Genomic DNA, 22868 nt, shown 5'->3' on the forward strand with positions numbered 1-22868 from the left:
TCAGGTGTATAAAATTCATAACCAAACCATTTAAGAATTATATTTTATAAATTGGTAATGAGTTAAGTTCTGATTTTATAACGCGCATTTTAGTGTATTGGGTATAGGACATATTTTAAATTTATGAAATCGGCCAACCACCGTGCGAGAAAATCTTCTATAAATATTAAACATGTTAAGGCGGGCTTATTAACTAATTGTTCGTGATTATATTTAAACAAATTATTTAAATTAAATTTGCAAAAACTGTAAATAATATTTGAAAATTAAAAAGTATGCAATTTTTCTTCACTGTTTTCTTGTGACGTTATCACGTAAAAATTATCGCCCGTAAACCGACTTTGCAGACCACCCCCTTTTCCCTCACCTTGGAAGACGTCGCTGTTGAAGCGAGAGAACCTGTTGTGTGTCAGCCGCAACTCTCGCAGTCGGTCCAGCCCCGCGAAGGACCCGCTCTCTATGACTGTGAGGCGGTTGTGACTCAAGTCTATCTGCTCCAGCGACCTTTGCGACAGGAACGCGTTGTTGTGCACCGCGCCTGCAAGCACAGCGACGGGTTAGCAGCTTCTGCCAAGAGGAATTTCAGAACACTGCCACCCACACATTCCTCTCCCTTTTCCTTGCTCCCACCACCAACATTGCTGTCGATAGCCAACCACACACAATGTGACGATACGGTTTGTGGTACATGTACACACATACACATGAATAAGAATATACATGTATAAACATATATAAATGCATATTCACGTATATGTGTATATATGCTATATATCCATATAGCTACACATAAATTCATATATATGTAAATACACGTGTATATATACATATTAACATATATATGCATGTAAACATATTTATGCATGCATATACAAATATTTATGTATATATACGCATATATACGGTGGTTGTTGTTCCTAACTTTGAGACACACATCTGGAAACTATCTGAAGCAAATCAAAGACATTGTCGGCAAATTTTTTCCTTGGGTAGTTTTGACACTGTATGATAACCACGCTCAGAGAATGTGCAAACTGAAATAGTTGCACACCCAGGCGCTGTTTTGCTTCATTCAGTTCTCTGAACAGCAAATGTTTGGTGCAGAATAGCTGGTAGCTTCTTCAAACTGCCGTAATTAAATTTAATGACCCAATAATGTTGTCACTTAGATTCAATGAGCCGAGCAGCTTCAGGTAGTTGCTCGATCTGCTGAGCAAGTCAAGTAGAATAATCACCGAATCGGTTGCGAATAAAATGTAAATGGCGCAAGGAGCTACTGGCATTGTTAAGAGACAGATTGAGATAGTCACTGAAAATTTCTTTAAGCCACACACATTTTTGTTTCAACGAATAGGAAAGGGTTGTCTTGAGAGATGAAAAATTAACAAAAAAGCCAAACAAAAAACTGAATAAAATATTTGATGCAGTAGTTAATCAGTGAAATAGCATCACATATGACACAGGTTCGAAACATGGTGAATAATCATCCTGATTTTGGTTTTACATTGTTTCCTTAAATCATTCCATTCAAATTCTGTGACCTTTTTTTTTCCAATGGTACCCCAAATTTCTGTCATACGCAATGTGTGTTGATATCGCTGTCAATGAGACAAAATAAAATTTTAAATAAAATTAATTATGAGTATTGCAGAGTTAAAACTCAATTATTATACTAATACACATGCTGTATACAGCTGTGAAAGTAAGTACTTACTGATGTGGTTCTCAGTGAGAGAAAATCTGCGCAGAGCTCTGGGGCCGTTCAGGGATGAGCTTGGAACGGAAGTCAGACTGTTCCTATCCAAGCGCAGAGTCTGTGAACAACACAAGCTGTGCATTTGTATCTTACCCTAAAACAATTTTCCGGATACTTGGACATTTCTTTTCAAACTCAGAAATGAATAATAGCAGGCGTATAGTTACTGTGAATGGCTATGATGTGAAGCAAATATAGGTATAAGGATATGAGGTTTATGAAAACTGACAACGCCTGACAGGTGAGTATGAGAAAAAAAAACTAAAACGTATTTTTAAGTTTTTACCTAAAATTATTACTAAGGGTGACATGCTTTTAAAAATTATCTTTTAGGACTTATCTTTGAATAAATATCAAAAATTTATTTATGCTAAGCAATAAATCAACAAATAATGATTACATATAATACCAGATATAAAACATATGAGAAAAAAATGATGCAATCTCCCATTCAGGAATAAAATTGGATTTGCCACCCATTTATCGAGAGTTATTTCATTTCATTAAGCTGTAACTTACGAAAAAGATCGTCTAAAAATACTCTCAAGTATGACTTTTCACCAAAGGAGTCATTTAGTGTCAGATGCTTACTTTGAATCTTCTGACAAGTAGGCAACATGCACTTCAGATGATACACTAGGGTGGGTAATATTCACGGGAGAAAAAATGTAGTAATATGTGCCCAAATAAACATAACGGACTTGTGTTAAATCGGTTTAGTTGACAAATCCAAACAAATTCAGCATCGTACTAATCTCATTATTTACAAAAACTGATCGAAGTTTTTTACCACGAGTGTCCAACCACGTTTAGCGTCTGACGTACAGCTAAGGTTGTGCAGTCTATACCATTTACGAGTACTTTTTTGTGAGTCATGAGAAGCTAGCCTATTACTTAAGATTATTTCTCTCAGAAATAATAGCAAAGTTTCAGCTATCAAAGAAAAAAAAATTACAAAATTTGACATCGGCTGATTTTGGCTTGATTTTCAGTGTGTGTGTAGGTGTGTGTGTTTGTGTGTGTGTGTGTGTATTAATTTTCTTGTCCAATCCATTGGTTTCTTTGTGGTGTACAGTGAAAAAAGACCATGGCGTATGTCCATAAAGATGTTTTGAATCAATCTTCTACATTAAAAATTCATCAAAGAACTGAACACGTATAGTTTAATTAACTACAGATTGTTGGTGTATGTACCTACTCGTCGCTAAAATTGATAGATAACATATGTAGAGGAAAAAATTAACTTATTTTGTATTTTTAAATTTATCATAACACCAGATATTCAAAACAAGAATATGTCAATTTCTTCTCCGCGAAAACTATATTTGCACTGTAACTATATAAAAAAAAGTGTTCTGAATTAGAATCTATATTTTCTAACCTACTTGTAGATGACGGTGCCTAAATATATAATAATTATTATTTAATAAAAAAAGTATTGTTATTTATAATTACTTATTAATTATATTATATATGATAATATTATTTTAAGAATCACAAAAATTGGAAGTGGCAGTCGCGAAAAATTCACTCTTAGTATAATTTTACCTTTCAGCTAGGTTCAAATAAAACGTCTAAAATAGTTGAGTTCCCTAAGATATTTCCTACTCCTGTTATATGTGAAGTTTCACTTGAAACACCGTGGTGGACTCGCACGCATTTTTTGACGAGTAAACAATTTAACATACGGGATACGGCATTTGGTGGGAGTAATTTCGTGATCGGAATGGAAGTCGTATGGAACGGAAATGTGTGACCACGGTGCTGCCATCTGTGGCGGATGGTGCGAACCAAAGTTAACAGCGACAAAAGTAAAACTTTGAAGTATTAACTGTTTAATGAATTTCAACAAGATGGGCTGTATACTAATAAAAATCAGATCCAAAGCGGGTGCTTGGTATTACGTCAATTTTTTTCGCTTTTATCGTAGTCGTTTCGTTATACAGTTAAACCTTCTGCTCTGCAACTCGAATGATTCTACAGTCGTCGGTAGCTGCTCCGGCAGCGAATTCTAGCGGCGGGTGCGGTAAACACGTGTGATTCGCGTCTAGAAATGTAGTGGAAAACCCAATTTTTCGTTTATTTATAAAGCTTATCATTTTAACCTACATTAAATTTCGTATTATAAGTTTATTTCTAGCGTGAAAACACTTAAATTTTGGCTCGTTACCAGGGTTAGGTGTTTATAAATGATTGGCAAGTACTAGAAGACTCAGTCGCTTTTCTTTTTCGTCACACTCTGATGACTACCGCCTGCGTGTCGACCTGCGCAGAAAGTGGAGGAGCGAGAGAGAGACAGAGAAGGGGTGGGGGAAGGGAGAAATGGGGTGCTGTCACAACTTAGAAACACACAACTTAGAAACACATAACTTAGAAACACACAAGATAGAATCTTCTAAGCTATGCCTGTTCTAAGTTGTGTGTTTATAAGTTATAATAGTTCTTAGAAACACATAACTTAGAAACACACAAGATAGAATCTTCTAAGCTATGCCTGTTCTAAGTTGTGTGTTTATAAGTTATAATAGTTCTAAGTTATATGGCTCGACGTTGTGTGTTTCTAAGTTACGTGTTTCTGAGTTATGACAGTTCTAAGTAGTGAATTTCTAAGTTCTGATAGTTCTGTTATGGCTTTCTAAGTTGTGTGGTTCTACGTTGCGTGTTTCTGAGTTACGTGTTTCTATGTTATGACAGTTCTAAGTTGAGTGTTTCTAAGTTGTGATAGTTCTAACTTATGACATTCTACGTTACGACGTTTCCAAGTTCTGACTGTACTAAGAGATGTGTGTTTGTAAGTTGAGAGGTGACCTGCAGGTTGTCGCAGCCCTTGAGCAGCCCCTCCTCCAGGCCCTTGATAAGGTTGCCGCTGAGGTCCAGCTCGCGCAGGCCGGCCAGCCCGTGCAGCTCGCTGCTGGAGAAGATGGGGTTCAGGTTGTCCCCCAGCAGGTTGTCTCCCAGCAGCAGCTGCTCCAGGCTGTCCTGCAGCCCCAGCAGCAGCCTGCAGCCACACACACTCTCTCACACTCTGGCACTTCCACACTCCACTGGATGAAAGATGGTGAGGGGGTTGAAGGGGTTAGGGGGTGAGGGGATGAGGGGATGAGGTGGTGAGGGGGTGAGGTGGTGAAGGAGTGAGTTGGTGAGGCGGTGAGAGGATAAGGGGATGAAGGAGTGAGGTGGTGAGGGGGTGAGGTGGTGAGGGAGTGAGGGAGTGAATGAGGTGGTGAGGGGGTGAGAGGGTGAGGTGGTGAGGTGGTGAGGGTATGAAGGGGCGAGGGGGTGATATGGCGAGGTGGTGAGGGGGTGAATGAGGTGATGAGGGGGCTGGGACCACGTCACCTGTCGGTGAGGCGCCGCAGGGAGTTGTGCGACAGGTCGAGCGCGCGCAGGGGCAGCTCGGCCGCGGCGAAGGCGCGCGCGGGCAGCGCCTGGTGGCCGGCCCAGCGCTGGCGGAAGCTGACGACGGGCGCGCGGTGCGGGAAGGAGGGCAGGTCGCCGTGGAACACCACGCGGTCGCAGTCCACCAGGATCTCCTGCTCGGCGGTGAGGTCGCAGCGGCACGGGTAGCGCAGGTCGCGGTGCAGCTCGGGGCAGGGCTGGCTGGCCGCCGCCAGCGCCAGCAGCCCCCACAGCATCATTAACCTCCATCCCGCCGTGCCCTGGAACACACACACCTCACCTTCACCTTCCTGCACTGTTCCTGTGGCTCGATTTGAAGGTGTTATTGTATGAAACTACTATGATAATGTTAGTGCATTCCTCTTGTTCACATGCAGTACAAAGGTTTTCTCATTGGGAAAGGCAATGTTACTTTACTGAATTACATTAGTTTTCTTCACTTCTTCGGGTGTCTTAAATTTTATACGGTGTAGGATAACCTTTCTTATTTTTTATACTGCCATTTAAAATTTTTCCAAATTAAAAAGTGACAAACTTCCATACAAACTCTCGTCGCCTGTTTAACCCCCGTAGGAAGTAAATTTTCAAAAAAACCTTTCTTACTTGTATGAGGAACTCTTACGAAATTTCATGCTTCCAGACCCGCCGGTTTGAGCTGTGCGTTGTCTGTCTGTCAGTTTCAGAGTTTCATAAAGTAGATAATGAGCTTAAAACACGAAATAATAGACGCAACATGGTTTAGGACACTCGCCCTGCTGTAGTTGGTGAGTTACAGTCACGGTTGGTGAGTCACAATAACGCTGAAGCAGCGACTCTGCTGTTCAGTACACCTGGGATCGGGTAGTTACCACAACGCCGAAATACCACAACGCCGAACGTACAATAACGCCGAATACCATAACGCCGAATGCCAAATTGACCGCAACGCCGACAGCTAGAAAACTGCTGTGTACCACAACGCCGAAATACAGTAACGCCGAAAAATGTTAAATGTATCTTAACGCCGAAATACCACAACCTAAACTAGGCTAGCCTAACCTAGGGTGACCAAACGTTCCGTAAAAACGGGATTGTCCCGTTTTTTAACGATCGTAAACGGGGTCCCGAAAAAGTCTCCCGGGACGCCTAAATGTCCCGTATTTACGTTGGGTTGATGATACACTTTTGTCGCGCCTCTCCTTGGGCCGTCTTCCCCTCTTCTCGACAGTTGAACTCGCCCATTGCCATCTTCCCCTCTCCACGACAGTTGAACTTTGCATACAGTATCTTGAAAAATGGAGTGTACCATTCTCTACTTTCTCAAAGTTTAAATGGATGCTTTCGAAAGAGATCCCCAGTTGGGAACTAATTGAAGAAACTATTTTTTACTTCAATGACATAAATGATACTTTGCTATTTGATCAACTGGCACCATTAGTGTATTTGGTAAGTGAAAAAATTAAAGAATGGACTGATGAAGATAAAAAACCACCTCAGTGTCACGAAAAATGGGCTTGTTTTTTTAAAACGCATACCAGGCCAGAACAGCACTCAGAATTTTTGAAGATATGCCAGTATGTGTTTGCGATCCCTGCCCATAATGGTAATACTGAAATATTTTTTTCGCTTATGAACATTCAATGGACGGATGAAAGGAACAAGATGGGAGTGGATACCCTTTCTGCAATCTTGCAGGTACCTACAATTTAAAAATTGACTGTTCTAGTTTTTACAACTTTATATTGGAAAAGAAAGTGGTTTTGAAATTGGCTGGAACGAAAGAAAAATATCCCCAATTGAAATCCTAAAGATTTTTAACATAAGTTTGACTAACAATTTTAGTTATCTTGTTTAATGTTTTGAAGTATGTCATAATACTTTTAATAAATAAGTATTCACTGCAAAATTGTTGTTTTTATTTATTGTACACCTCACAATTTAAATTAAATTACATATTCATAGGTATATTGAAAAAGATTTATAGGTCTCAAATTAGCAAAAAAGAGCATGTTTCAATGATTACGTCTCGACGGAGGCCCCTTGGACCCCCCTTTAGCTGGAGGGTATCGCCCCCAAACCCTCCTTGGATGTGTCCCGTTTTTTCAAGTTTATGATTTGGTCACCCTAGCCAAACCTAGCCTAACCTAACCTAACCTAACCTTACCTAACCTTTGTGGCAGTCCTGCAATGACATTTTTCGGCGTTAATGTATTTCGGCGTTGTGGTACACAGCAGTTTTCTAGCTGTCGGCGTTGTAGTCAATTTGGCATTCGGCGGTATGGTTTTCGGCGTTATTGTACGTTCGGCGTTGTGGTATTTCGGCGTTGTGGTGCGTTCCCCCTGGGACCGATGTGTCGTGGTCGAGCTAATAGCTCGTTGTCCTCGAGGCTCGTGGAAAACCGCGCGACGATGTATCGATATATCGATGTATCGCGGCGGCAGCGAGGTCGCTTAGGTCACGGCTGCTGCGAGAAGGTATGGCGTGTGAGAGGAGTCGAGTCTCTCTGCAGTGGCGGGTCGTGACTTGTCGGGCCCCGCCCCGAAGTACGCGCGTAAATAAAAAGAAACAGCCTTTGTTCACTCTCGGGGCACATACCTACGCCAGGGCCACGATTGTTATAGCGGATTCGTTTCACTCCGAGCTACACTTAACTCACCTATACACAGCATGAGTCGTAGGTTTCAATACGAATGATGAAAGCTGTGTTTCCAGGAAGATGAACCAACTGGTGCCACTAACGAACGTTATTTTGTTGTCTGAGAGAGCAACCATCCGTCTTGTAGCACGTGCGTTAGTCACCGTTTTCACCTTTTGTGTAGAGACTTATGATGTACAATAAATAAGGTGGATCAAAAATATTAAGATTTTTTTTTGAATCGCTATAGAGCGGACAAGTTACCACCTATGACAAGAAGAAAAACAACGTAAAAGAAGATTAAAAAATCAGAGCGAGGTTCAATTTACGACAATTACTTTAGAATTCGCTAGGGCGAACAGGAAGAAGTTTTTATTTCGGATTAAGTTTTTTTAAATTGGTATTTTTAGACGAGTGAAAATGGTTATAACGCGTGTTCCTTAGAGTAATTGTTAGCCATGAAACAACCGGTACAGATTTTTTGAAAATACCGAAGTAACTAACTTGAATTACACCTTAGTTTTCATTTCTTCGCTATATAATGTTATGGTCACTGCTCGTATCTCATATTTGCCCCAAGCACGACGAGAAGACTGCGCGCCAGTCCAAAGGCGACACCGCGCTAGAAGCACTAGCGAGCGTCGCGCTTATCATCCCGCCTCACTGGCACACATACACCCCTGACGAGGACCGGCTCACTCAATAATTCCGCGCCCCTTAGCTCTCCGCGGCAGCTACAGAACCGCGAACACCGGTTATGCACTGGCAGGGCGCGTAAACGCACCACGGAAGCGGAAACGTGAACCACTTCCGGTCGTGCCCGCAGTTGGAAAGCGAGCGAACTCGGATGCGCACACACCGGACTGGAAGACTTACCACCCCCCCCCCCCCTTTACCATGGCACGAGAGATATCGCTGTTGACTGGAAGAAGGAAGGTGACGATGGAGCATCGCCGGGCTACCTGGAACTTCATGCGCCCGCAGTTGGAGCCGGCTCACTGGCTCGTCTGCCCACCGCCGAGTTCATTGGCTCGTCTGCCCACCACCGAGTACACTGGCTCGTCTGCCCACCGCAGAGTTCACTGGCTCGTCTGCCCACCGCAGAGTTCACTGGCTCGTCTGCCCACCGCCGAGTTCACTGGCTCGTCTGCCCACCGCAGAGTTCACTGGCTCGTCTGCCCACCGCTGAGTTCACTGGCTCGTCTGCCCACCGCCGAGTTCACTGGCTCGTCTGCCAACCGCTGAGTTCACTGGCTCGTCTGCCCACCGCCGAGTTCACTGGCTCGTCTGCCCACCGCCGAGTTCACTGGCTCGTCTGCCCACCGCAGAGTTCACTGGCTCGTCTGCCCACCGCTGAGTTCACTGGCTCGTCTGCCCACCGCAGAGTTCACTGGCTCGTCTGCCCACCGCAGAGTTCACTGGCTCGTCTGCCCACCGCCGAGTTCACTGGCTCGTCTGCCCACCGCAGAGTTCACTGGCTCGTCTGCCCACCGCCGAGTTCACTGGCTCGTCTGCCCACCGCAGAGTTCACTGGCTCGGCTGCCCACCGCCGAGTTCACTGGCTCGTCTGCCCACCGCAGAGTTCACTGGCTCGTCTGCCCACCGCAGAGTTCACTGGCTCGTCTGCCCACCGCCGAGTTCACTGGCTCGTCTGCCCACCGCAGAGTTCACTGGCTCGTCTGCCCACCGCAGAGTTCACTGGCTCGTCTGCTTACCGCCGTGTTCACTGGCTCGTCTGCCCACCGCAGAGTTCACTGGCTCGTCTGCCCACCGCCGAGTTCACTGGCTCGTCTGCCCACCGCAGAGTTCACTGGCTCGTCTGCCCACCGCCGAGTTCACTGGCTCGTCTGCCCACCGCCGAGTTCACTGGCTCGTCTGCCCACCGCCGAGTTCACTGGCTCGTCTGCCCACCGCCGAGTTCACTGGCTCGTCTGCCCACCGCCGATTTAACTGGCTCGTCTGCCCACCGCCGAGTTCACTGGCTCGTCTGCCCACCGCCGATTTAACTGGCTCGTCTGCCCACCGCCGAGTTCACTGGCTCGTCAGCCCACCGCCGAGTTAACTGGCTCGTCTGCCCACCACCGAGTTCACTGGCTTGTCAGCCCACCGCCGAGTTAACTGGCTCGTCTGCCCACCACCGAGTTCACTGGCTCGTCTGCCCACCGCCGAGTTCACTGGCTCGTCTGCCCACCGCCGAGTTAACTGGCTCGTCTGCCCACCACCGAGTTCACTGGCTCGTCTGCCCACCGCCGAGTTCACTGGCTCGTTTGCCCACCACCGAGTTCACTGGCTCGTCTGCCCACCGCCGAGTTCACTGGCTCGTCTGCCCACCGCCGAGTTCACTGGCTCGTCTGCCCACCGCCGAGTTAACTGGCTCGTCTGCCCACCACCGAGTTCACTGGCTCGTCTGCCCACCGCCGAGTTAACTGGCTCGTTTGCCCACCACCGAGTTCACTGGCTCGTCTGCCCACCGCCGAGTTCACTGGCTCGTCTGCCCACCACCGAGTTCACTGGCTCGTCTGCCCACCGCCGAGTTTACTGGCTCGTCTGCCCACCGCCGAGTGGCCCTCCGTGTAGGTGCATCAGTTACTTGCCCTCCCGCCTTCTGCCGCTGTGGATATCGCCCAAACCGAGGCTGTCCCGCTGGCCTAGCCGCGGGTCCGGCGCTTGGGGAAGGGAATATTGCAGCATCACCCATCCTTGCCTGGCAGCTGGGCTGACGAGTGTTGTTGCCCGCCCCTGGTACCGCAACCCAGGGCCAAATGGCCCAAGTTCACAACCCCCGAATGGTTGATGTTTGTGCCTCGTCCAACTCTTCATACCTGGACATTCTTCCTTTGTCCAGTAGTTGGATGTTTGCTTTAATGCATGTTGATTTATTCCCGCATGTCCCGGCCCAGGGTATTCCCTGTGTCTCTGCATGTATTACCTGGGTCACATTAGCTGGCTACCAATAGGGAATCAGCCATGCCGACAATCGCTGCCATGACTGGCCAATAAACTCCAGTAGCACAATATGCACGTGATCTTTCCCCGCATGGTTTAAATCCAGCTTGAGTAGTGTGTATAGGCTGTAAGCCTGAGACACAAGCGTGAACCCTCCCCGCACTCATTAGATTTAACTTAGACAATAGGCAAGAAGGGAAAAAAGATCACTAAAGAGAATTTTTAAACTCTAATATTTTCTGCAAAGGTGAATACTAATGACCAGAGTGGTTTGCGTCTGCTATGAATACGGATGACCAGAGTGGTTTGCGTCTGCTACAGTTGAAATCTCAACTGAGGCGCAATGTTTTTTTAATAATAATAAACTACGTCGCTCCACTGCATATGCATGCTTGCACGATGAGATTTTTGAGAACTGGAATGAGTATGAATAGAATATTACAATGTATGGAAATAAGAAAGTAACATATGTTTAATAAAACAACTACAGAATGTGTGATCATCTTAAAACTTAGATCTGTTCTGTTTTGAAGTGATGCGTCTTTAGGCGCGATATGAAAAAAAAATGATGACAGTGAATTTTTACGATGCACGCGCAATATGCAACGGAATTTCCACAAGATGAAAAAAAAAAAAAGCTACATCCTGGCCGCTGAGGGATCCAAGTGTTATTTATTTTAGTACAAAGAAACTGTAATCGTTATTGGCATTGCTTGGTTTATTATAGGGTGAGTCACAATTCGATCAACAGAAAACGTATATGATTTTTTTTTTTTTTTTTTATCTGAGGATACTCTCCATGCGACGTTTATGTGTTGAACACCAAATTGCTTCCTTCGTCGCCGTCATCGAACAGCAAGAAGCGGCCGCCGCGCTCTTGTTCGCAGTGTTGCCAACTCGCGTCTCGCGTCACGCCGAGCGAGCTGGTAGTAGTGAGTAGTGTGTCCTTCGCACGGTAGCGCACCCACGCGCGTCGCCTCAAGTAGCGCGGAATACTTCAACTGCCTCGCCGAGCCAGATGCCTCGCAGCCTGTGACCTCACTCGCTTGTCGCGTGACTTCCCGCCCGTGTTAGCGGCCCAGAGAGCATGTCTGCTACCCTTCTGGCTTCTTCAAGAAGTTTACGTCACGAGTTTAAAATATAAAATAAAAATAAATTGGTTGTCTGTAAAGTCGGTTTACGGACGATAGTTTAACGTGACAACGTCATAACAAAACATTGATGAAATGATTGTTCCAGAAGAAAAGGAAATATCATATTCGGCCTGAGACTGAGCCGTAATAGGTTTTTGCAACCAAACCATTTTGGCATTAAAAATATATATTCTTTGAGAAAGAATTTTTTTGTTAAATTTTTTATCTTTTGTATGATAAAATCTAACTCTGCATACTTTTATGAATAAAATTTAATCAATTTTATTGAATTATCACTATTTTGTATGGATACAAAGAAGTGAAATGAAATGTAGCCTACAATTTAATTAATAAATTTACTTTTATTTGCATTCATTAATTCAAATATATTTATTACTTTTGAAATGTTGCGTACGCCTTATTTATTTTTACAAGTACAAAAAAATTCGCAGCTGCCGGGATTTGAACCGACAACCTTAACACTCTAAGTTAGACATGCTAACATCAAAGCCACGAGGCCATACTTAAAAGTTTCAGATGGTATATATATATATATATATATATATATATATATATAATATATATATATATAATATATATATATATATATATAAATTTTGTTCACGGTAGGGGAATAATATTATTTCGTTTTAATAACTCGATTTTATAACAAATACGCATCTCAAATACACGAAACTTATTTATAATGTGTTACAATATTTTTTAAAACATTGTGCAAAAGATCCCGGGTGGAATTTGAATTATTATGTGTAACTGTAAAACACCATTATTGGTTCAAAACGTATTTGAAAATTCAACATTACTGTTAAATAACCGTACCGATTGTGCTGAAAATTGGTGGACGATCGTTAAATTACATAATATTAATAATTCAAACGACGTAAATATGATTGAAAAGTCAAATCGATGGTTGTTCCAATCGAGTGGAAGAAAGATGCCACGCATGCGTACAATGAGCATGAAGAGAGATGCCACGCATGCGTACAATGAGCAAACAGGACACATCGGTAGTGGGACATCCGTAGTGGGACACTTTTTCGTGCGCGCAGCCGGCGTTCATCGATTTATTAGACGTTGTCACGTCAAAAAATTGGTTTTCTGTAAAGTCGGTTTACGGACGATAGTTTAACGTGACAACGTCATAACAAAACACTGATGAAATGATTGCATACTTTTATGAATAAAATTGAATATTTTTTTTTGAATTACCACTATTTTGTATGGATACAAAGGAGTGAAATGAAATCTACAATTTAATTGATAAATTTACTTTTATTTGCACTCATTAATTCAAATATGTTTATTACTTTAACGAAGAGATTATTTTAACTATAACTTTTATACATGTTTGCTATTTAACTTCTTCCAATCTGTGTTATTCTGTTAAGAATAGGACGATGATAGGAAAAGTAGGAAACTAATGGGAGTGTTTCAAGTTTAATGTGCCTCGAAAAAGTCAAATCGATGGTTGTTCCAATCGAGTGGAAGAGAGATAGATGCGGCGCAAGCGTACAATGAGCGTAACGCGACACAGCGTAACGGGACAATGTGCGTAACGGGACACTTTTTCGTGCGTGCAGTCGGCGTTCATCGATTTATTAGACGTTGTCACGTCAAAATCAATATAAATGTAAATTATAAATGTAAGCTGGTTTGTCAGCGCGTGCAACCCACCCTAGGAACTGCAGTGGTTGGGTTCGAAGACACGGATGTCAAAAGAAGGCATCGCACCAATAATGGACTTCTTATGGAAAGTCGGTGAAGCAGCTGGGTTTAGAGTGCCGATTCGGCCGAGACTGAGCAGAATGTTCCTGAACGTTTTAGAAGTTCCCGGCATGTTCTAGTGAGATTGCAGAATGTTTAAGAATATTATAGAATCTTCCAGAAGGTTAGAGATGTTCTAGAATGTTCGAGAATGTTCTGGAATGTTCCTGTATGGTACTGGACCATTATAAGAATTGTAATAGATTAATTTAATTTAGTTTTAAATAAAGTGAAAAACAAAATTAAATAAAAGCCTATTTTTCTTTCACTAAATTAACTCCAACCGAATTATGAACATTATTAATGATTTTAGCTTGATAAATTGTGTTTCTAAAGGTAAACTTTTTTTTAAATTGGCATTGTATAGGAGCTGGCTGGCTAGTTATAATGAAAAAAGAAGGTAGGAATATTCTGGAAATGCGCGCGTGGCCACTCCCTCGCTGGTGACTAGTCAACGGGAAGCTATCATTTCACAGACGAGAGAGCCACACCCGAAGTTCCCCCAAGTTCATGCTCGCTTTTTTTCCCCCCCGTTCTATCTCATTGTATAAACCGGTGTGTCATTAAATTTTGCGGTCGATTAGGATAGGTTAGCTACATTATAAATACTTTAAAACTTTGTGGATGGTTGGTTATATTAGGTAAGTATAGCTGCATTAAAAATACTGTAAAGTTAATTTAATGGTTGCTTAGCAAATAACTTTTTTAATATGTAGCTATCCAGGGCTGGGGAAAGCGTTTACATGATTTCACAGTAGCTTTAATGTAGCTATCCTAACCTTTTACAATTAACCGAAAAAAAAAATACCCGAAGATGCACGATCGGTCGTTTGGCTCTCTCGTCTGTGGAAAGAAGGCTGGTGACTGGTCACAAGCTCCGGGCCGGGGACCTTGGTTCGCCTCTCGCCGCGGTAACGGTACACGGCAGTCCTCGCGCGGGCCCGACCGGTCCTGCCCCCCCCCCCCCCCTCTGCCAGGAGTAGCGACCGCCCTTGCAACTGGCCGGGCCAGCTGGCCAGGCTTGCGGCCTCGGCCGTTCCGGGAGGCGGCCGCCTGGTCGGGCGCTAAGGGCGACACTGCCTGGCTCATCGCACGCCTCTTCGCCCCTGAGCGCCAGGCACAGAACTGTCTCCGAGACTTGCAGCGGTGACCCTGTCATTTCATGACGTAATATCAAAGATAAATGCAGAACATCACTGTACCACGCACAATACTATGAGTGGAATTGTTCATACCTAAAATTGTACGTGAAAACATCCGCTCTAGCCTCTTTTTTTTCTCACTATCAAAAAGAAAAATACACGTTGTAGACGAAACCTAAACGAAACGTGTATAGAAACATAAAAATGGCTGTTAGATTGCTATTCTTAGTCAGACACTTTTAAAAACTCTGGAGCCAGGCGGCCTATCTTTAGTTTTCCTGATTATGGAACGCCAGTACAATTTCGCCGGGAATGCCAAATGTGATAATGTGAAATGTAACCCGATAGAAAATAAAAACAGGAAACATTGTACCGTGACGATAAGCTCTCGATGAACTAAAAAAGAAACGCCATCAGGGGCAGTAATACAACCTAAGGGCCCAAATAAAAAGCGAAAATTCAATATATATATTGACGCGGGTGGCTCTGTTCTGGTCACTTGCTCAAAGAGTGTAATCGGAAATCACGTGCTATTAGATAAGAACGGCACTCTCTCCGGGCTGCCAACGATATATTTTCCGAACTGCAGGCACATCCGTCATGGTGGCCCAGAGCTAAATTCAATCAGCGCCCGCTTACAGCGCAAGCTGAAATCACTAACTTACTAGGTCGGCCAAACATTCCGTCAACAGACAAAATTATTTCCGTTACTGATTCACACCCAATGAATAGCTGCATTGTTACCAACAGAAAAAACTGGAAACCAACAACGTCGATTCCAGCGAGACCTCAGTGACGAGACCACACTCGGAACTATGGGTGTTCTTCTGTACAACTTCTAGAAGATGGCATGTCGGTGTCATGCGCGTGCGCGGACCGTGCTGGGAGCGTGCACAAAACCTGTGTGCACATCGCGGTGTTGCCACATCGCAGCGTCATCTAATTGCGTGTACTTGGAAATGCAACGTCAAGGAAAATTGCATGAATACTAAGAATTTTTTTTTTCCTTGTTCTTTTCAAAGTCATCATGCGCGTGTGTTCTTCCAAGGTGGCTGCTACAGCGGCCATTCTTAAGAAATAAAATTTAAAATATTGGTAATGTTTCATACGTATGCAAGTGTAAGTACGTATACTTGCGTTTATGTACTGCAATCAAATGCATTGTTACGCGTCAAAAAATGTAATTTAAAACCCTATTTTCGTATATTTATCACGCTCGTAATTATTTAAAAGAATTATACATTAAATTTTGTGTCCAAGTTTCGTATCATAAGTGTAATTGCATCATGAGAACACATGAATTTGCTCGTCACCGAAGTTAGATGTTATATATCTCTGGCGAATATTTAAAAACTCGCTCACATTTTTTTTTATTATTCATCTTATATTTTCAGTTGTCCTATCCTTCCACCACACGTCTAAATAAACATTGCTATGATCCTACTAAATGCACACATAGTTTCCGCGAAGCAGTATAATCGTAACGAAAAGGCATTTTGTCGCCATATGCCTACCTCGGTGAAGTGGTTACGTTTTCATTTCTCTTCGGTTTTTTTTTTCCCCCAATTGCACTTCACATAGCTCGCTGTCATTCATAACCTTTCGGCAGGTTTTCCTCTCGGCTCGGTCATGCTGGGTCGTGGCGTAACGGGATTAAGCCTAATGGTGCTCGGTCGAGTGACCTGTGCGATATGCAACCAACGCATGCAGAACGCATTGTGGGGTTGCCTAGAAGCCAGGCGTGAGACGACCGCTAACGAAGACTCTTCCGTGGCGTGCGTGATGTTGTCTGCGGGGATCGGTGTTCCAACAGAAACATAAATTACTACAAAAACCAACACACTGCTGCTAGAAACTTCACGCAATATTCTAGAAACGTTGGTTTGTTTGTGTAATTACTTCTGCAGAAGACTGCACGCACGCTCACTGACTTGCGCGTAGAGTCGTCTTGACATAACGATGGGCACGCCAGCGTCACCCTTAATGGATACTGGTTTCCAAGATCAAATGTAGGTGTTAATGAGTCCTGGTAGGTGAGCATCTTGATGGTTCTGATTAATTTTCACTCATTCGAAGTAGTTAAAGAAGGAATACACCACGCCATATTAAATTAAAAAAATAATTTGACACGGTTTGTATAGTATATGGCTTTGGAGTGTTTTTGAAGACAACGATCGTAGTAAAGAGTAACTGTTACGTCAATGGCAGTCACCCACGTGATTATTAGAGACCTGTAAAATTCGCGATTTCAAATCCCTTAAGGATAGACTCCATAATCCTCTATGCACTCGTGCAAATCACATCTGCTGATTGGTTACCGACTCGTAACACCTGTTGACTGGAATGATCGTGATTCGCTAATTCTTCTGTAAAATATTTTTCATTGGCCCAGAGTCCTTCAGATAAACTGTGGCCCAATCACTGAAGCAAAATAATGTCGAAAGTATTTGGACTCTATCCTATCGCGAAATGAATCCGCGAATTTTACAGGTCTCTAGTGATTACCTTCCAGCGGTCACATACTGAAGCGCGTTTATTAATAATGATAATGCTATTTAAATGCTTGTGTCTGTTAGTGGCCTCAGGTATCGTTGCTGTTGCAGGGTGATTCAGCAGTATGGCAGTGAATGACAACGCAGCACCCAGTCCTGATACCAGTAGAGTATATTTCCCATCTAAACCGGGAATCTAACAAGAGACCTTAAACTCACTAGCCAGAAGCTGTAACACGGGGAAAAAAATTGTACTATTACAAAATATTCCTTTAGAAACCAAATTCTAACAAATAGTTTGGAATGCTGCAAGAAAATTCTTGTATATTGGTGCAGCTCCTTTCTCTGGTTATTTTTCCCGTACATGAAATATGTTTTTGGAAACAATAATAAATATTTATTGTTGCACTTACGAAAATTGGTGCTTAATTTAAATTTTTGTTTGATGTTTTAGACAAGTATAATTTTTTTAAAACATAGGAATGATAATCAAATTCTTACCATTTAGGCGTTATTTTGTTTTATTGTAATTATCAATGCGCACAGTAAATAATAGACAGTTATTCAGGGAACGGTTTACAAAAAAAAAATAATGTGAGCGCGTCTTCCAAAACTCGCCTATTATGTTTAAACAACTAACCTCGGTATCAGTAAAAAATAAATACATGTGTTCTCATGTTGCAAATACATTTATAATACAAAGCTCGGACACGAAATTTGACGTAGAATTATTAAAAATAATGTCGATCGTGATGAATATAAGAAAAGTATTAATTTTTAGTGTGAAACGGTAAAATTGTACCCCTTTTTAAATCCTAACTATAATTACGTTTAACAAGATGTTACTATTAATTTTTCAGGTCTAGGCGTTCAAAATGAGTACCGAACGCGTCGAATGTAAATGCCTCAACGCTGAACATGTGACGTTTTCCCCTAGACAGGAATTATCATTGCCAGCGTTTATGCGGTTATACTTCTGTAGGCTAAGTTTTAGTATGCACCAGAAATGCAATGAAATAAGCGCGCATTACACAATGTAAATAATATAACAGGTAGAAAGTCCAACGCGCATGCTTGCAGAAACTGCTATAGCCATGAGCAGAAGTCGACAAGATGGCGGACCCACAAGTGGCAACAGGCAGCCGTATATGTTTCACATAACATAGGGGGCTGTACTAGGCGTATTGGTGTGCCGAAGTAAACCTAATGTTATTCAAAATATCCTGGAATATATTTTGTAATCTTGAATAGTCATAAAAATATAATAGAAACTTTAAAAATACTTATATTTCATTAGCTAGGTAAATTGTCTTGGAAAAACATGATATCAAAGATATTTAATATTTCGTCGGTTCTCTAAAGCAATTCGGACGTGGAACTATGTTCATTTTCTTATAGAATTTCCAAACTAAAATTTATTGTTCAATAGGTACAGTAAAAAAATTTAAATGAAAATTTTTAAAACACATTTTATAACACTAATAAATCAGTCTGTAAATACTTCCTAAAATAATCTATAAGCTTATTAATCTTATATAACATTTAAAATTTAACAGTAAATATTTCATCACGAAATATTTTTATTTAACTTGGTTTCTAATATATGTAGGCAAACAATTCCTCTTGTCTCTGGGCGAGTGTTTCGCCAGATCTGCATTTCAAAGTTAACTAATGTTTGTTAAAAAGTAACTGTAAAATGTGCAAATATATATAATTTTATTTGAATTTTATTCAATTCCATTTGTAATACATTTTTAGAAGGAGTTACTGTGTCAACAGATTTGACTCTATTAATGCCAGGCGATAAAAGTGTAAAAAAATAACTAGGAAATATATATTTTGTATGCTTTGTCATGTGTACCGATAATTACAACAGATGATTTCAAATTGAAAGTAGAAGAAAGATTGCATTAATACAATGGCGTGGTATAATCTTCCTTATAGGGGTGGTTTCCTAAATTATTTGTTTCCTTTATTTTGTGTTTTGTTCTCCTTGATTAAAATTGAAATCATTATATAATACGGTTAATTATTTGTACGTTGTTTCATTATTTCTATAATTATTTTTAATGGTTTTGAGTACTTTGAAGGTCAATAATGTTTCAATTCTAGCACGAGTTGAGAGCATGAATTTGTGTGGTAAACAGTTTGGTATTGACTGGTTCAATTAATCTTTTGTCATAACACTGTAATGTTTGGAAATTCATTCTCAATTCTCTGAAAAGTAATTTTTTAAGCTCAGTAACTTATTTTTTAAAAGTTTTTTAAGGACCATTTATTTTTTCAAAAGAATTTTGAGTAATATCCCTAAAAATTAATAAAATTATGACTTGCACTAAATACCAGTTAATTAAAAACTGTACACTTCATGAATTCATGATCTTATCTCATGCTACAATTTAAACATGTTTTGGACTTTCAAGTTTTCAAAACCATTAAAAAAATACTTTATGAAATTATGAAACAATGTACAAACAATCAACCGTAGTTATAATATAATTTCCATTTAAATCAAGGGGAACAAAACCCAAAATAAAGGAAACAAAATTATGTAGGAAACTACCTATACAAGGGAATCATAGATACGCTGCCATTGTATGACTCGTATTAAAAAATATATATATATATGTATAATTTGGAAGCAGGAAGTGGCCATGTCTGCATGATTACATGGTAACCGGATGAAGGCAGGTTTTTCCCCTTCAGATAATAACTGAGTATTTTTCTCAGACACCCAAAACATTGCTAAAATAGTTTTAAAAGATTTTTTTTGGAAGTGACTGTGTTTAATGACGGAGATTCTTATTCGTACTTACTACTCGCCATCTCTAGTCTTGGTCATGCACAATTTCCACAATGTTTTGAGTTGAACAATATTGTGATGGCGATGTAAAAAAAGTGACATCAAATACATCTCCTGACAATTTATGACGGTGCTTTGAAGGTTTGCAGACCAATTTAAAGTAATAGAGTCTCGCTCATCTGACTTACACGGGCTGGCAGAATGTCGGATAGTTGGGAGGTGCTAAGAAAAATGCCTATTTAATGTCAAACTATGTTATAATTTTACGCATTACGAACCAAACAATCATGTTTTTACAATAAAACCGAAAAATAATAACTAAAGAAGGGAACATATTGTTATATTAATGTAATGTTATATTACAGTATCTAAAAAGTTCGGATTTGTGATGATTTAAAGAAATTCTTTACTATCTGCTTTCCTAACACGTGACGTTGCCGATTGATTTTTTTTTTCTGTAGAGCGTCTGATAATACTAAATGTGGGATAATCTAAGGTAATATATTTGATATTAATCCTACTATGAGGTTATGAGAGTTATGAACTTTGCTGTCCGTCAAATCCTATTATTGATGTATGTATAATATCTTAGCTCTTAGCTCTGGTATACGGCATTTGGTGGGAGTAATTTCATGAATGCAACGAAGTCAAGGCACGGAAATGTGTAATCACGATGCTGCAATCTGTGGCGGATTATGTGAACCAAAGTTCAGACATACAAAGAGAAACTTTATAGCATTAACGGTTTAGTCAATACAATTTGGAAAATATTTGAATAGAATTCCTTGTCAAAAATCAGGTCCAAAGCAGAGGTTTGGTATATATTTCAATTTTTACAGGAGCCGTTTATTATATAGTTAACAATTTCGGTCTGCTAATCAAATGATGCAATAGTCGACGTAGCTGCTCCGGCAACGAATTCTAGTGGCGGGTGCTGAAACTACGAGTAGTTCGCGACCAGAAGTGTAGGTAAAAACACAATATATGCGTATATTGATCACGATCGGCATTATTTTACAGAGTTCTAAGTAAAACATTTTGTGCTCGAGTTTGGTATTATAAGTGTATTTGCAACTTGAGAACACGTGAATTTTGCTCGTTACCGAGGTTAGATGTTGCACATCACATCTCTGGCGAGTACTGAAAGACTCGCGGACCCTTCGAGCTGAAGGACGTAAGGGGGGGGGGGCAGGGGGGAGCCGAGGGAAAGCGGGCCTCCGCCGCTGCGCGCCGACAACAGGTTCGTCCGACGAGGAACCCGTCGACATTGACTGCCTCTTCCTCGGCCGGCGAGGCCCTCCTGTCATCTCGTGAGAGCCCTCCCCTCTGCCCCGACCGAGGTTGGCAGCACTGCAGCTCGGGAACACCGATGCTACAGCCTCGGCACACCCAGAGGTCTTGTTCTCTCTCGCCCATCGAGGTACTCGTCTACGGCAAGAGGAAACCTATATTCACACGGATGAGAGCCGCACCCGTAAAGATCCGAAGTTCGTTCTCTGAATATTGCCCATCACTAGTATAAAATTACCATATCGTAAGGATTTATGTATTTTTACGGTCATAAATAATTTTAAATAATGCTAACCTAACTAGTTACGATAACCAAACATCACCATACATCTCGTGTAAAACCTTCCGGTCAAATACCTTTCGGTCTTTATTACACTGACTTTAATTCCACTTGCTGAGCCAAACCTTACCCAAACTTTTACTTCGGATCTGTTCGGGTTGTGGTTGTGGCTTTCATCCCTGTGAACTGTAGGCTATCTTATGGTATGGATCTATTATTAAGTTAAGTCATTCTAATTATCAATTAGATATCAAATAAACCCGTGGCTTTAATGCTAGAATTTTGTTTAGAAGCTTTAAAGGAACTCGCTAGTAAAAAATTGTAATAATGCAATCATGAAGTGAGTATAGTTAAACACAGGTGCTAACAACTCATCAGCAAATAATTGGTTTAACATTTGATTATAGCAAACAAAAATATTTTGCTACCCAGGTGTGAAAAAGGATGGGTGTGAAGTTCTCATTTCTACCTTATCAAAGACCCTGCAACACTGACAACTATTCGTTTCCAACACCTTCCACTATATTGTTTCATATAAAGTTGGAGGGTTATGACGTCACCGAAAACATCACTAGAGCAGCCATGTTTTTTTTAACAAGTTGGGTAACTCGAGTTTCCATTAAATATTTTGCATATAGGAAGGGTTATAAAATATGTTGGATGTTGAATGCAATAAATCAGTCAAAATCGTGTCTATCGAAAACGGAAATGATTTTTTTCCGTCTCAACGGATATTTAAAATGGTGAAGAACACATGGACGATTAAAGAGGTAAAATAAATGAAATAACTTAAAATAATTGTAATATGAATGTCATATGCGAAATAGTTTTATATGTAAAATGGAAATTATGATTCTATAAATTCAAAAAAATCACTAAGCATTTATTTTTATTATGTAATGTATATTATTGTGAGTTAAATATGTACATGTTTAAAAAATGCACAAATAGAGCACTTTAATGCATTATTTAATATCAAAAAGATATTATTATTTAAAAGTTTTAGATAGCTCAAACTTTTATAGTGTAAAATAAATTAAAACATTTTTGTCCAAATTTATTTGATGGAGAAAACTGGAAGCCATTTTCTTTCCTAATTTCCCCCTCAACATTGTTGTGAAATGTAGTTGGGTACAAACATTTGGCAGTGGGAAAGTTCCTAAGAAGGCAAGATCGTGCGCACTCGCTCTCTGACTTCTTACCACCGTGTTATTGCCGAAATTCTTC

At 41.1% G+C, this 22868-nt stretch overlaps 1 protein-coding gene across 1 annotated transcript in view; it reads right to left on the bottom strand.

Moving 5' to 3' along the window:
- LOC134533203 (protein artichoke) overlaps nt 1–22868 on the bottom strand; it is an 88945-nt gene that overhangs the window by 8087 nt on the left and 57990 nt on the right. Inside the window, exons 2-5 of the mRNA XM_063370581.1 lie at nt 5096–5415; nt 4565–4754; nt 1715–1814; nt 368–538 (exon numbers count right to left, since the gene is read on the bottom strand). Coding sequence (XP_063226651.1) covers nt 368–538; nt 1715–1814; nt 4565–4754; nt 5096–5415 — 781 coding nt within the window. The remainder of the gene's footprint in view (nt 1–367; nt 539–1714; nt 1815–4564; nt 4755–5095; nt 5416–22868) is intronic.

This window comes from Bacillus rossius, chromosome 6 (assembly GCF_032445375.1).
Source record: "Bacillus rossius redtenbacheri isolate Brsri chromosome 6, Brsri_v3, whole genome shotgun sequence".
Lineage (NCBI taxonomy): Eukaryota > Metazoa > Arthropoda > Insecta > Phasmatodea > Bacillidae > Bacillus > Bacillus rossius.